Raw genomic sequence first — 13061 nt, forward strand, 5'->3', positions numbered from 1 at the left:
AGGACAGCTGTCTGTGGCTCTCTGCACACCAGGCTCTCCTCCTGCACCCACCAGTGGCCAGGCTGCAGCCACCTGGGACTGTCCAAACCAGCTCTCAGGTAGCCAGATCCCAAATGCAACATCCCAGCTGTGATGCCCAAGGAAGGAGGCTGGATCCCACCCACCAGGGCACACCATGGCACTGCCATGTCCTCACCCAGCTCTCCTTCAGCCAGCTAAAGGGATGTAAATTCAAAAATAAGACCAAGTTGATTTCCTTTTCCTCCCTCATTCTTTCCTCACTTCATATCACTCTGTAATCTTGTGGTTTGCAATTAAATTGTGTCTTTATGTCTCCTTTCCTCAGTAAGTTAATGGAAATGACTTTTGCTCCAAGGTCACTCTGTGCTGAGCATGAGAGCAAGACACGGGGCCCAGGAGGAGCAGAACTTCCCTGGGGAGTGATGGCTTGAGTTGGACTCCTGAGCCCCCTCAAGCATCCGAGCCTCAAGTTTCAATTTTCAGCTCCATTTTCAGCTCCTTCTCCTCCTTGCAAAGTCTGTGCAACAGCAGTGGGAGGTTACAAATAGAGCAAGGCAGCTCATCTGCTGCATCTCACTCGTGTGATCCGTGGGCACGCACGTGCATGTGCCGGATCCTCCCTCCTCGGGCACTTCAAGAATCTCCCAACATCTCCAAGGCCACACATCTTTCCCGGTCTGCAGCTCCCTCCTCAGCCCTTTGCTGAGCATGTCCTGCCTGGAGCTGAGGACACAGGCAGCACCACGTGCATCTGCACTGAGATTAACCCTGCAGAGCCAGGGACAGCAATTTGTATTTCCTCATCCAAAATTCATCACCTGGGAAAGATGCCAGCCCAGCTCTGACAAAACAGAGGATTCAGTGGGAGTCTCTGCTTGCTACAGGAGTGATGGGGCACTGACATCACCAACAATGACCTGCCCCAGGTAGGACCCCAGGGGATGCTGTTCCTGCCTCTTTCTCCTTTCCTGAGGGCTGGATCACACTTAGAGACTCTTTGGGGCAGGAACACGGACACTGAAAGGAGGGATGATGGGAGATGGTCTCATTTCATCTGTCTGAGAGGAAGTTTAGGGCTGCGTTAATGGCTAAAAACCACCTGGCGGGCAGGTACAAAGGCAACAGAGCCGAAGTTTCCTCAGTGGGGCATGTCACACAGGGCAGTGGCCCTACAGTGCAGCTTGGGAGGCTGAGGGTGAATATCCAGGTGATCTTTCTTTCCCAGGAGCTGGTGTATCCCTAGGAGAGCACACAGCACGGGGGCAGGGGTCCTTCATTGTTTGGGTTGATGAGGCTGAGCCCAGCGAGGCTGTGTTCATCCTGCCAGCAGTCACAGGAGCACCCCAGGGCTCCCACCCCACTGCCCCTTCCAGGACCCTGAGACTCTGGGATAGGTGAGCTCTAACCAGTCTGGCACAGCTGTTCCTGAGCCCCCAGCTAGCAGGATAGCCCTGGCTGCCCATGACACACAGCACACTGCTCCCCTTCCAGGAGCCACTGCTGCTTCAATGGGGACCTGAGTGAGGCACTTCAGAGCAGGGGTCTGGCACAAGCCTCTTGTTTCCCCAGGCTGGGCATGGCCAGGGAGGCAGCAGGAGCCTTGGCTCTGATCTGAGGGGACAGCCTGTCCCTAGTCCCCCAACAAGCCTGGTGCACCCCCATTTCCTCAGGACACTCCCTGGGCTGGGTGGGGGAGGAGATGGTGTGGGGGTCTCTCTAGTCTCACTGAGAAATTCCCAATAGCAAAAACCTTGATAAAATATCTGTTTTAACAGCAGAGTAAAAAGGGAAATATCAAGGGCAAGGAAGCCTTATACCCCTTCAGCTGCAGGGCACTTGTGCAGCATTGGATGGACCCAGGATGGATTTTCCCCAGTGCTGCACATATCCCTTCCCTGGTTCTTCCTTTTTGGTTCCTCAAGCTATCCTTCTTTTTATTCTGTCTTATTAAGGCGGCTGTTTTATTATGCCATTTGCTGTCAGGCCTTTCATGCTGAGATGCAGAATTAACCCCCTTTCAAGGTGCCAGAGCCCCTTTCCTTCCCAGCCCCCTGCACTGCTTTCCCCAGAACAAGGGGCTGTGGCTGCTGTGCTGGCTGCAGACTGTCCCACGAGCCTCCAGCAAAGCCAGGTTGCTGATGCTTCTGGTTTGTAAATACTTTTCCTCTCCAACACAAACCAGTCCCTTACCTGCTCCACCCAGACCTGGTGGAATCCCAGCACTGCATCTCCCCACCTGAACCTTGTGGTATTTGCTGAGGAGCTGTAAAACAATTAATTGAATTTAATTATTGAGAGGATGTTCATGTTTCCTGCACACTTACACACCACGTTATCTCAATCACACCAGAGCTGATCTATAATTCTCTTTTTAATGAGTTCCCAAATTATTCCCATAAGCAATATCCTCAAACCAGCTCCTCTATCTACACATTGTGAGAGGCTGAACCCCCCCCCTAATTATCTCTGGGGAAGGAGAAGGACTTCTTGCTGTGCTGGGTGCATTCTGTATTGGTGCTAGGCAAGTCCTGCTTTCCACAGCAGCAGGACTTAGGGGAACTGAGGTTTTCTCCTCCTCCTGGTGTGATTCAGTCTACTGCAGGGCTATTGCACAGCCCCAGCTGGAACCTGTGGGTCTAAAAACCATGGAATTACCTCATAAAAGTGAAGCTGTTTCCCCTCTGACACCAAGCCAGAGTGGACTCTGCAGCCGATTTGCTCTGTGAGAAACCAGAGCATGGAAAAATTCAGCACCTTCATCATTTTACTCACAGCATCTTTGAGGAAAAGGAAAAGATATTGCCTCAGTGGTAAGGGTCTGGCTTTTGGACTAAGAGCTTTTCAATTAAACACCTCTTCAACAAAATCCAAAACACTGAGATGAGTTATGGGACAACTTTTTTGAGCTGGTTGTCTCATAAAAGACAAGCCACAGAGAGCAGGAATCCCAGATTCTCAAATCTCAGACAGGTCTCAACAGGACAGAAAGGAATCCCACCCAGGGCCACAGTGATGCTCCAGAAAATACCCCCAGAGCAGCTGTGAAAGAGATATAGGCAAATGTTAAATAATTACTGAATAAACTTTGATACTTTGAGACATTGCCCTGCTACAGTACAACATTTCTTAATGCTGCCAGTGAGAAGCCACTCACAGAAAAGGAATAGTGCCTGACTCTTCCTTGTCCCAGCACCCAGGGCAGGCTTACAGGACTCTGCAGTTGTGAGCTGGGCCTCTCATCACCTCAGAGCTGGTCAGAATCAACCCCATCACCTTGTGAATGACAAGTGATTCTGCTGCCTTAAATAACCCCCTCACCACAGTCCATTTTCTTCTTGGGAAAGCTTAAAATGAAAAGCCAAGTTAGCTTTTCTCTTCCTTGAGGTTCAGAAAATGATGGATCATTAAAGGGAGGTATCACACCTATCTCCCAGCTGTGGCAGCCCCCCTCACCTCTCACAGGAGGATTGCAAAGCTGGCCATACCTCCATGTATCAGCACAGCACAGACCTTCACCCTCCTTGAAGGACAGCTGTGACTTCCCACCAGGGAAAGCACTGGAGTATGGATTGAAGAACAGCTTTATCCTCCTGGAAAAGACAGGGACCAGGTTCTGGTGGATGCCTCCTGCCAGGTGTGGGGCAGGACACCTGGCTGGGCCACGGAAGGACAGGGCAACAGGCAGTGCTGCAATACTTGAAGAATGGCTTCAAACACTCATCCTGTGATCCTTCACTTCACAGAATCATACTCAGGTGTCCTGGGGTGACTTTGTGATGCCTGTATCCCAAATCACCTCGTTTATGTTACATATTAAGTTCTGCACCTTTAGGACTGGTTCTGAGAGCAAAGGGGGGAAGAAGAAGCCGCAGTTTGTGTTGAGAAAGGGCCCTCACTGCCCCAGTGCTGCTCTGGCCTGTGCTGTCTGCAGCACAGACAGACAGCGGGACACAGCTCTCCTGTGCTGTTAGTTGCTTTTTAGTTAGCTGAGGCAGAGAAGTTCCCTGGATTTATCTTTTTTTCCTTTTTCTTGGATCTGTTCAAACCTGCTCTGGACTGAAAACCCAGCCAAACCCTGGGAGCTGACGGCTGTGGCCACCGGGGCCTGGGCCTGGGCCCTTTCCAGCACTGGAGGGACTGACAGGAGACTGAGAGAGCTGAGCTACACCCATGGAAAGGACTTTTCTGGATTTAACATCTCTTCAAACAGCATGAGGTTTTATTATTTAACATTATTCAATTTCTGTTAAATAAACAGGTTTTTTCCCCACTTTTCTCCAAGGAAATCTTTTTCCCGAACCAGTTGGGGGAGGAGCTGCTTGAATTTGCTTTCTGGAGGGACCCCATTTGGAGGTTTTCTCCCAAATTTCCCTAAACCAGGACATCAGGGATCATCTTGTATCTCCTCTAAACAGGCTTTCTTTGCCACCACAGGCAGTTGCTGTGAACAGCCCCTAATGAGTTGCCTTGCTTGTTCTCATGTTTGCATAATGAGGAGTTTAGAAGTTACAAGCTATAAATTCTTCTGGACCAAAGCTCCCCCATCTTCCAGGCCAGGCTGAGAAGTATCTGTGTAAATAGGTTTGTTTACAGTCAACCAAGTGTTTTCATGCCAGGGACCCGGCCAGATTCCTGTCCTGATGATGTGACTGCCAAACAGCATCAGCACCAGCTCCACCAGCACTGGGCTGGTGCCCTGCTTGGATCTGTGCCCATCCCACAGGGCTGTGGGATCCCTGTCCCACCTGAGGGCCCAACCAGCTGGAGAAAGATCAACCTCATGTGACACATCACCTGTCTCAGACAGAGCGAGACCAAGCACAAGGGTCAGGGTGAAAACTCAGACCCACCTCCAGGAATAGCTTTGAAGGGGGCAATTCCTGTCTCCTGGACCTGCACAGCATCTCCCATCCTCTCTGGAGAGCATGGACCTGCTCCCAGGGCAAATCCCTGCTCAGCCTCAGCACCAAGGCAGCTCTGCAAAGCACAGGGGATGAAACACTTCAAAACAAGCTTGGACCAGGGCCAGGCCTGGCCATGAGCCAGAGAGGGGCCAAGAGCACTGTGAGCAGAAAAGGTGTTTATAAACACCTCTCCAAGCCTCCTGCACAGCAAGACAAACTGTGGAACTGCCTTTGGCCCCCTCCTGCTCATCTCTGGCTGGGCTCCACCAGAGCTTCCAGGGCATGTTTTTATCCATTTCTCTTAGAATTGGGAGGGAGGGGAGTTGGAAGAGTTTAAATTAAGCTCCAGTGCCTTCGCTCTCCTCCAGGTAGGTATTATTCTATTCCTGGGTTTATGTAGCATCCTTGAAATTACTGCTTTGGGTATCAGCTGTGCCTGCAGGGCTGCCTTCACTCACACACACACACATTTGCCCCTGGGAGCCAAAAGGCAGGTCCTGAGCTTCTGCAATGAGCTTAACACTGCCAGAACAAGCCTTGAATACACCCAGTATCCTTGTGGTTGCACCACCACAGGAAAAAAAGATTCCAAACCGGGGGCACTAAAATCACTTGGTGGGTGCAGGGTCCAGGGGGATGCAGTAAGAGGTTCCACCATGGGAACATCAGCTACCTGCAATCCAGCAATGGATCTGAGCACTCGTCTGTACTGCACAGCTCCATCTGCACAGCTGGAGTTTGCTCTTGGTTGTGTGAGTTTTGGGAGAGTTTTCCTTCCAGAGTCATGTAAACCAAACCCCACAGAGGATGGGGAACTGGGATTCTGTGTGCTGGTTGAGGCTGGGGTAGAGTTAATTTTCTTCCCAGTAGCTGCTATGGGGCTGTGCTTTGGATTTGTGCTGAAAACATGGGTGATAACATAGAGATGGTTTTGGTTTTTGTTTTTTGTAAGCCTGGGCAGGGCTTCCACAAAGCCAAGGCCTCTTCTGCTTCTCATACTGCCCCACCAGTGAGCAGGTTGGGGGTGCACAAGGAGCTGGGAGGGGACACAGCCAGAAGAGCTGATTCCCACTTATCCAAGGGATATCCCAGACCATACAGCTCTGATGTCCGGGCACCTGGGGGTGCCTGAACACCCTCCTGCAATGGCAGGTGGGGAACAGGTTCCTTACGTTGCTTTGCTGGTGCACATAGCTTTTGCTTTCCCTAAGTTGTCTTTATCTCAGCTGTCAGTTTTTATCCTTTTGGTTCTCTCTCCCATCCCATCAGAGGGGAGTGAGGGAGTGGATGATGGTGCTGAGCTGCCACTTGGGGTCAAACCACAGCACCGTGTCACGCTGGCAGCAGCCAGCCCACCTGAGAGCTGAGTCCTCTGAGAGTGGCAGCACTCAGGTTAGCATCTTCAGAGAAAAACTTTTGGGGAAAAGAAAAAGTCAAAGCATCCTTTTCTTGAATGCAAAACTGGTAAATTGTGATTTGTTCTAAACCTCATTTCAGAACTGTGATTTGTTCTGTATCTTCCTTCTTGTCCTCGCAGAGGTTTGGGGTTTCTTTGGTCCCACATGGACGTAGTCAGCCCATTTCACCCCAGCTCTATGAGCATCCTTGCTCCTTGGGAACAGATTGCAAAAGATCTATTCCAACATACTCACATACTTTTTAAGGAAAGGGGGTTTAAAGTAATCTGAGAAAGAATCCCAGCCTGCAGAAAGCTGCATGAGAGAAGGGCTGGAGAATTAACCTCAAAACCAGAAGTTACAAATGGCCAGCAAGCTCCATTGGCTGGAGGAAGGGGCACACTCATAGCTGGGAGTCTCTGGTGCCAAGACTTCTCTCTGCCTTCTCCCACCCTTTTCTCCTCTGGAAGCCTGCACCAGCTGGACTGCTCTTGGACACAACAGGGGCTCCACCTGGTGTGATCCAACAGCTTGAGAGGCTGCAAATTAACGGCAGGATAAAGCAGGCATTGTGGCATGGACGGGGATGCACCCCTATCAGGCAAAGGTGGGAAACCCAGAACACTGCAGACAGTGCCAGTCAGTGCTTTCTAAAGCACACTTCCCAAAAATGTGCCTTGAGGGGATGGATCCACAGCCCACAACCCCAGCATGTCCTTAAGCCCAGAAGGAAAAGCAAGCCCAGAGAGGGTGTCAGCTGCCTTGCTGCACGGCCGTGCAAGTGCAGAACCAGGAGTCACGGCTGCAGGAACAACAGGACTGCCCAGGCACAGCTCTGGAAACAGCAGCAAGGCAGCACCAAAACAAGAGGAATCAAACAGCAAAAACACAGGAGGTGCTGGCATCTTAATAAAAGGACCAACGAGCTGGTGACCAGAAGCCTGAGCAGCTGTGCCTGTGAGCCAGCTGTGCCCACCTTCCTGGATGTCCCCGTGGACAGAGCACCCTCCCAGCCAGTGCCATGGGCATGGGAAGAGGGAAGGGAAGGAGGAGGCCCAGCCAGGCATCACACCAGCTCAACTGGAGGCAAAGAAGCCACCTGGATACTGGGAAACAGGCATTCACATACAGAGGTGACACAGCCTTTGCTAACTGCTGCACATGATGCTGGGCTCTAGTCCTTACTCCTCCTTAGGAGACAAGGAGCAGAAAGCCCTGGGTTTCTAAATTATTTTCATTGAAAACCAGCAAGATTGGAATTTGGTGGCTATTTTTTGCTAGCTTTCAACAAAGATCAGCCAGAACTTCCTGGATTATGTGGGGAGATGGAGAGCCATGCTTCCTTCTTAATGTCTCTAAGGACCAAGAACTGGGGGTGGTCTTTGCTCTCTGCAGGTGACAACACCTCAGAGTCCTCCATGGTCGGAAAGAACAAATGAGGGGGAAGCCAGCTGAGAAAAGGGCAGTGGGGGACCTGCAGGGCAGTCAAAGGAGAAAAGAAAGCACACTGGAGTTGGAACAAGCTATCATGAAAACAATCCCAAGCTTAATTCCCTTGGATAGGACATCACATAGTGCTTAGAAGAATTAGCACTTTATCTTTGCAGACACAAGAAGCAAGAACTTGTTCTGCCATTGTGCAGTCACTGATTCCTTATTTCTTTCTTTCTTTTTTGTTTGTTTTTTGTTTGTTTTTGTTTCTGAAGAGGGAGAAAAAGAGGCGTCATTACAGCTCACCATGGAAACTGCCGCTGTGGACGAGGAATGGTTGATACTTCCTCGGGATGTCACCCTCTAGCAGGTGGCCAAAAATGACACAAACCCTGCAGCCAGGGCCAGTCTGGGTCCAGCCATGCCCCACTCTGGAACACCTGGAAGCCAGGCTCCCTGGCAGGGTCACCCCTGGGGCAGTGACCCTCCAGTACCCCCGCTGAGGAATCCTTGTCTTGGTGCTCCCCCAAAACAGATCATCAAAGGAAGTGGAGTTGCTTTCTTGGACAGAAGCGGTTCCAACTGGAGGGCTGCAGTTGTCTGTGGCCAAGCTTTTCCATTGTTATTTTACAGTTGCTTGATGTTCTGAAAGATATTTAGAAAAATGACTTTAACTGTCCTGTGCCAAACTGGGTGAGGGTGAAAAAAAAATGAAATTTGGCAGGGATGTTATTCATTCAGCATGTAGCTTGGATGAAGTCCAGTGACTAACACAGGAGTTTTGACTGATCTGGGAGACTAAAAACCATTCACAAATAATTTGATTTAGGGTCACTGTGATTTCTTTTTATAAATAATTTTCATTGAGAAATATTTTTTTAATTAGGATCGACAGACCCTAATAGCAACGCTATTGTGTGCGCCGCTCATCATTCCTGTCTTCCTAAATGACTTTCATATGTTGTGTGCTGGTTTCTTGTTTGCTGCACACGATGGGGCTTGTTCACGGGATAACCAACGCCTCACGACAGCGGACGAGCCGTGCTGAACTCCTCTCTCCAAAGGCACGCTCCGAAGAGGACCAGATGGAAAGAAAAGGGAGCTTTCACCATCCTGTTCCACATTCGTGTTCAGGGCTGAGCCTTCACCCAGCCTCACACATCCCCCCATGGCTGTAGAAGCCTTCTGGGTGCTCTGCATCCGAGAGATGGCAACAGCAAGTTGGTTTGGATTGTTTCAGTGCTCCAGCTCCCATCAGGGCACGGGAAGCTCTCTGAAGCAGAACACGCTCCCTTTTCCATGCTAGGGGTGCTGGACAAGAACAGGACCAAGGGAAATACCTGACACAACCTGGAAAAAAGTCTAAACTCAGTGACCTCCTAACCCAGCAGATCGCCTGACTCAGCCTGAGTAGATCTGGGAAGCCTGCAGGAGAATTCGGACAGCGGACGAGAGAAGAATGACTCGGCCACTCAAATGAATCTTGCTTGGCAACACCCTCTGTGTGTGACAGCCTTTTCTTTGACTTGCACAATAACAATTGCAGCCCAGCCACTTCAGTTACTAATCTTATCTGTTGTTTGAATGGCTCTTAGCTTCCCTCCTGTTGATTAGAAATGTTTGTACAAGCTCTCGGAGTCAGCGGAGTTGTTGTTTCATAGCTGAATAACAGGCTGGAGCTCCAAACTTTGAGATGCTCACAGTAATGATCAGATATGTTCTTAAAAGCCCACTGAATTGGATTTCAAAACAAAAGGTCCATTGATCTTAAGCCTGAAATCCCAGCCACAACTCTGAAAACCTTTTCCCTTGTTTCTCTGAGGAACTGAAACTGCTGTGAAAAATGACTACAACAAAGAAAGGAGGGTAATCTTATTAGAGGAAGCTACCTAAATTTGCTTTCATTTAGGCTGTCAGAACAGGGCTGAAGGGGCTATAATTGCTACTGAGAGACACGTGGAAGGGGAGAAACTGTTAGAAAATCTTGTGAAATCTCCAAGCTGAGAGTTGCGGGGCTGGAGATGAAAAGATTTGATTTTCAGAGCAGAGGTCTGGGATGGATTTCAGCAGAAGCCACAGAGGCAGCGCAGTGTGCAGCCTGATAACCATATGAGAGACACTGATAGGACTGCAACAGCCAGGATGAGCAGCATGTGAGCAGGAGTTCCCTGCAGGATCCCAATCCAGTCTTTGGCCTGTAAAAGGCCAAACCTGGATGATGTATGAAGAGATTCCCCTGGCTCCTGTACTTATCCATCACTGGTCCATCCTGTTCTGCACCTTGCCTCATTCAGCAGCCATCCCAAGCTTGCCTTGACCACATGATCTCATTTTAGCACTGGGCAGACCAATTTAAGTTCCTGTGGGTCCCCAGGATGGGCTGCTCTGGTAGAGCTCCCACTGAAAAGATTCTCTTTTGGAAAGAAAACCACTTTTTTTCCTTTGTTCTGTTTACTTCAATAAGCAAATGCCTTATTCAAGCCAAATTCAGGCACTAAATCAGAGCATTAGGTAGTGGCTGTGACTTCCAACACTGCATGGTGCTGGGCAAGCAGAATCCCACAAAACATCATCCCACCAAAGCACCGACACTGGCAGGTGGTTCCCAGGATTGCTGCTATCCACTTGGAGCACATCCACTCCCAAAACAGTACCACTGGCCTGTGCTGGGGAGCAAAAATAACCCCAGCACCAGCAATTTTCACTGCACCCCAGTCAGAGACAGAGCAGCCATGAGCCTCCAGGGCACAAACACAACTCCTTGTGCATCTCCCAGTTCTACCACAGGGATAAAGCAGTGGCTCATCCACCAGGATACCTGGTGGTGACAGCAACAGGCCACATGGATAGGCCTCGTTTAGGTTGTTCAATGCCACTTGACTTGAGGATAAAAAGAGCAAATCGAGAGAGGGGGGTTGCCAAAGCACCAGCCTGCAGCCTGCCATGGGTGATGCCAACCTGGATGTGCAGTTCCCGTGCTGGGGAACACACCCAGGACAGTTCAGGGAGGCTGGAAATCAAACACATGCCCAGCACCCAGGGCTTTCCTGCAGCCCACAGCTGGCAAGCTGCAGCTCAGCCAGTGCTGAAATATTGTTTCTGTGGTAAAAGGAAACTGTTTCTCTGTGTATTGTTTTTATTACCCATGGAGTCGCCATCGCCAGGGCTTTAACCACAGCCAAGGGGCAGGCTGGGGGTTCCTCCTGTGCTATCTGAGCATCTTCTAACACAACAAGATGCCTCTGCAGTTCGCTCCCTGTCTCCCCGAGAAAGCCATTTGTGTGCCAAGCACATTCCACCCCAAAATTCACCTCGCAGCACCGCTCTTTGTGCGATGCTTGCAGGGTTTTTGGGATGCTAGAGGTACATTCATGCCTTCCACAGAAATCAGCAGGTCCTGGAAGCAGCAGGCAGGAAAGTGACATCTGCCCAGAGCAATCCTGCCAGTTTGCTTCCTGACCTGCAGCACCAGGAGAAAACATCCTTGCTTGGGCTGGAGCTGGCTTAAAATTTAGGGTTTGGAAACAAGGAATAGAGGCTAAAGCATCTCCTCCAAAACCCACCCCCAAAACTCCAAAACCCACCCCCAAACCTCCAAAACCCACCTCCAAGCCTCCAAAATCCCACCTCCAAGCCCCACCTCCAAAGCCCCGCTGCGGGGGGGACGCCCGGTCCCCCCGGTCCCCATCCCCGCTGCGCTCCCGAGCCTCCCAGCCCCGCGCCATAGGCATTTTAATGAACTTCATTATCAACCCCCAATAAACACATATCCCACCCGGGCATCCCGGGCATCCCACCCGGGCGGAGGGCCCGCTGCTCGAGCGTTCTCCCGCACGGTTCCCCGCGGGGAGCACGAAGCCGGCGGCTGTCCCGGGCCGGCTGTCCCCGGGCTGCGGGAGCGCGGCCGCTCGGGGCCGGTGCCCGGAGCGGGGCTCGGCGGCGGCGCCGGTGCGCGGGGGGTGCAGTACCCGCGGCGGCCGCTCGGGGGCGCGGCGCTGCCGCCGTGCTCGCCGGGGCGGCCGGCGGCGGGGGCCGCTCTCTGCCGCCTTCCCGCGCCCTCTCCTCGCTCCGGCAGATCTCGCGAGAGCGCGGCCGGCTGGTGGCCGCGGGGGCTGTTGCAGCAGCGGCGGCGGCGGCGGCGGCGGCGGGAGGAGGAGGCGGCGGCGGCGGCGGCGGCCGGGGGCGGCCGAGGAGGCGGCGGCGGCGGCGGAGGAGGCGGCGGCGGCGCGGGGGCGGCCGCGCCGGGGCGAGCAGCGGCGGGCGAGGCCCGAGCGGCGGCGGCGGCGGAGCGGCGGCGGCATCATGGCGGACAGAGACAGCGGCAGCGAGCAGGGCGGCGGCGGCGGGGGCGCGGCGGGCGCCGGGGGGCCGGGCGCGGGCGGCGGCGGCCCGGGCGGCGGCGGCGGCGGCGGCGGGGGCCCGGGCGGCGGGCTGCAGCACGAGACGCAGGAGCTGGCCTCCAAGCGGGTGGACATCCAGAACAAGCGCTTCTACCTGGACGTGAAGCAGAACGCCAAGGGCCGCTTCCTCAAGATCGCCGAGGTGGGCGCGGGCGGCAACAAGAGCCGCCTGACCCTCTCCATGTCGGTGGCCGTCGAGTTCCGCGACTACCTGGGCGACTTCATCGAGCACTACGCGCAGCTGGGGCCCAGCCAGCCCCCCGAGCTGGCGCAGGCGGCCGACGAGCCCCGGCGGGCGCTGAAGAGCGAGTTCCTGGTGCGGGAGAACCGCAAGTACTACATGGATCTGAAGGAGAACCAGCGCGGGCGCTTCCTGCGCGTCCGCCAGACCGTGAACCGCGGCCCGGGGCTGGGCTCCACGCAGGGCCAGACCATCGCGCTGCCCGCACAGGGCCTCATCGAGTTCCGCGACGCCCTGGCCAAGCTCATCGACGACTACGGCGTGGAGGAGGAGCCGGCCGAGCTGCCCGAGGGCACCTCCTTGACTGTGGACAACAAGCGTTTCTTCTTCGACGTGGGTTCCAACAAGTACGGCGTGTTCATGCGGGTGAGCGAGGTGAAGCCCACCTACCGCAACTCCATCACCGTCCCCTACAAGGTCTGGGCCAAGTTCGGCCACACCTTCTGCAAGTACTCGGACGAGATGAAGAAGATCCAGGAGAAGCAGCGGGACAAGCGCGCCGCCGCCGCCGCCGCCCCCGCCGTGGGCGCCGAGCCGCCCCCCGAGGCCGAGGCGGCCGCCGCCGGGCCGCCCGGCGCGCTGCTGCAGGCCGAGGAGCCCGAGGAGGACTGACCGCCCGCCCCCCGGGACGCGGACTGGCCCCGCCGCCGGCGGGAGGGAGGGCGGG

The 13061-nt window shown here is 53.6% G+C and overlaps 1 protein-coding gene across 1 annotated transcript; it reads left to right on the forward strand.

The window, feature by feature from the left end:
* The first annotated feature begins 12046 nt into the window (after positions 1–12046).
* PURA (purine rich element binding protein A) lies at positions 12047–13049 on the forward strand. Its single transcript, XM_086852317.1, has one exon. The coding sequence runs from the start codon at positions 12056–12058 to the stop codon at positions 13004–13006; it is 951 nt and encodes a 316-aa protein (XP_086708443.1). The 5' UTR covers positions 12047–12055; the 3' UTR covers positions 13007–13049.
* Positions 13050–13061: the final 12 nt, after the last annotated feature.

Source organism: Cyanistes caeruleus, chromosome 15, assembly GCF_971803275.1.
Source record: "Cyanistes caeruleus chromosome 15, bCyaCae1.hap1.1, whole genome shotgun sequence".
NCBI lineage: Eukaryota > Metazoa > Chordata > Aves > Passeriformes > Paridae > Cyanistes > Cyanistes caeruleus.

Excerpts from the sequence above, each read along its gene's own strand:
- PURA (XM_086852317.1), top strand. The coding sequence starts at position 12,056 with ATGGCGGACAGAGACAGCGGCAGCGAGCAGGGCGGCGGCGGCGGGGGC.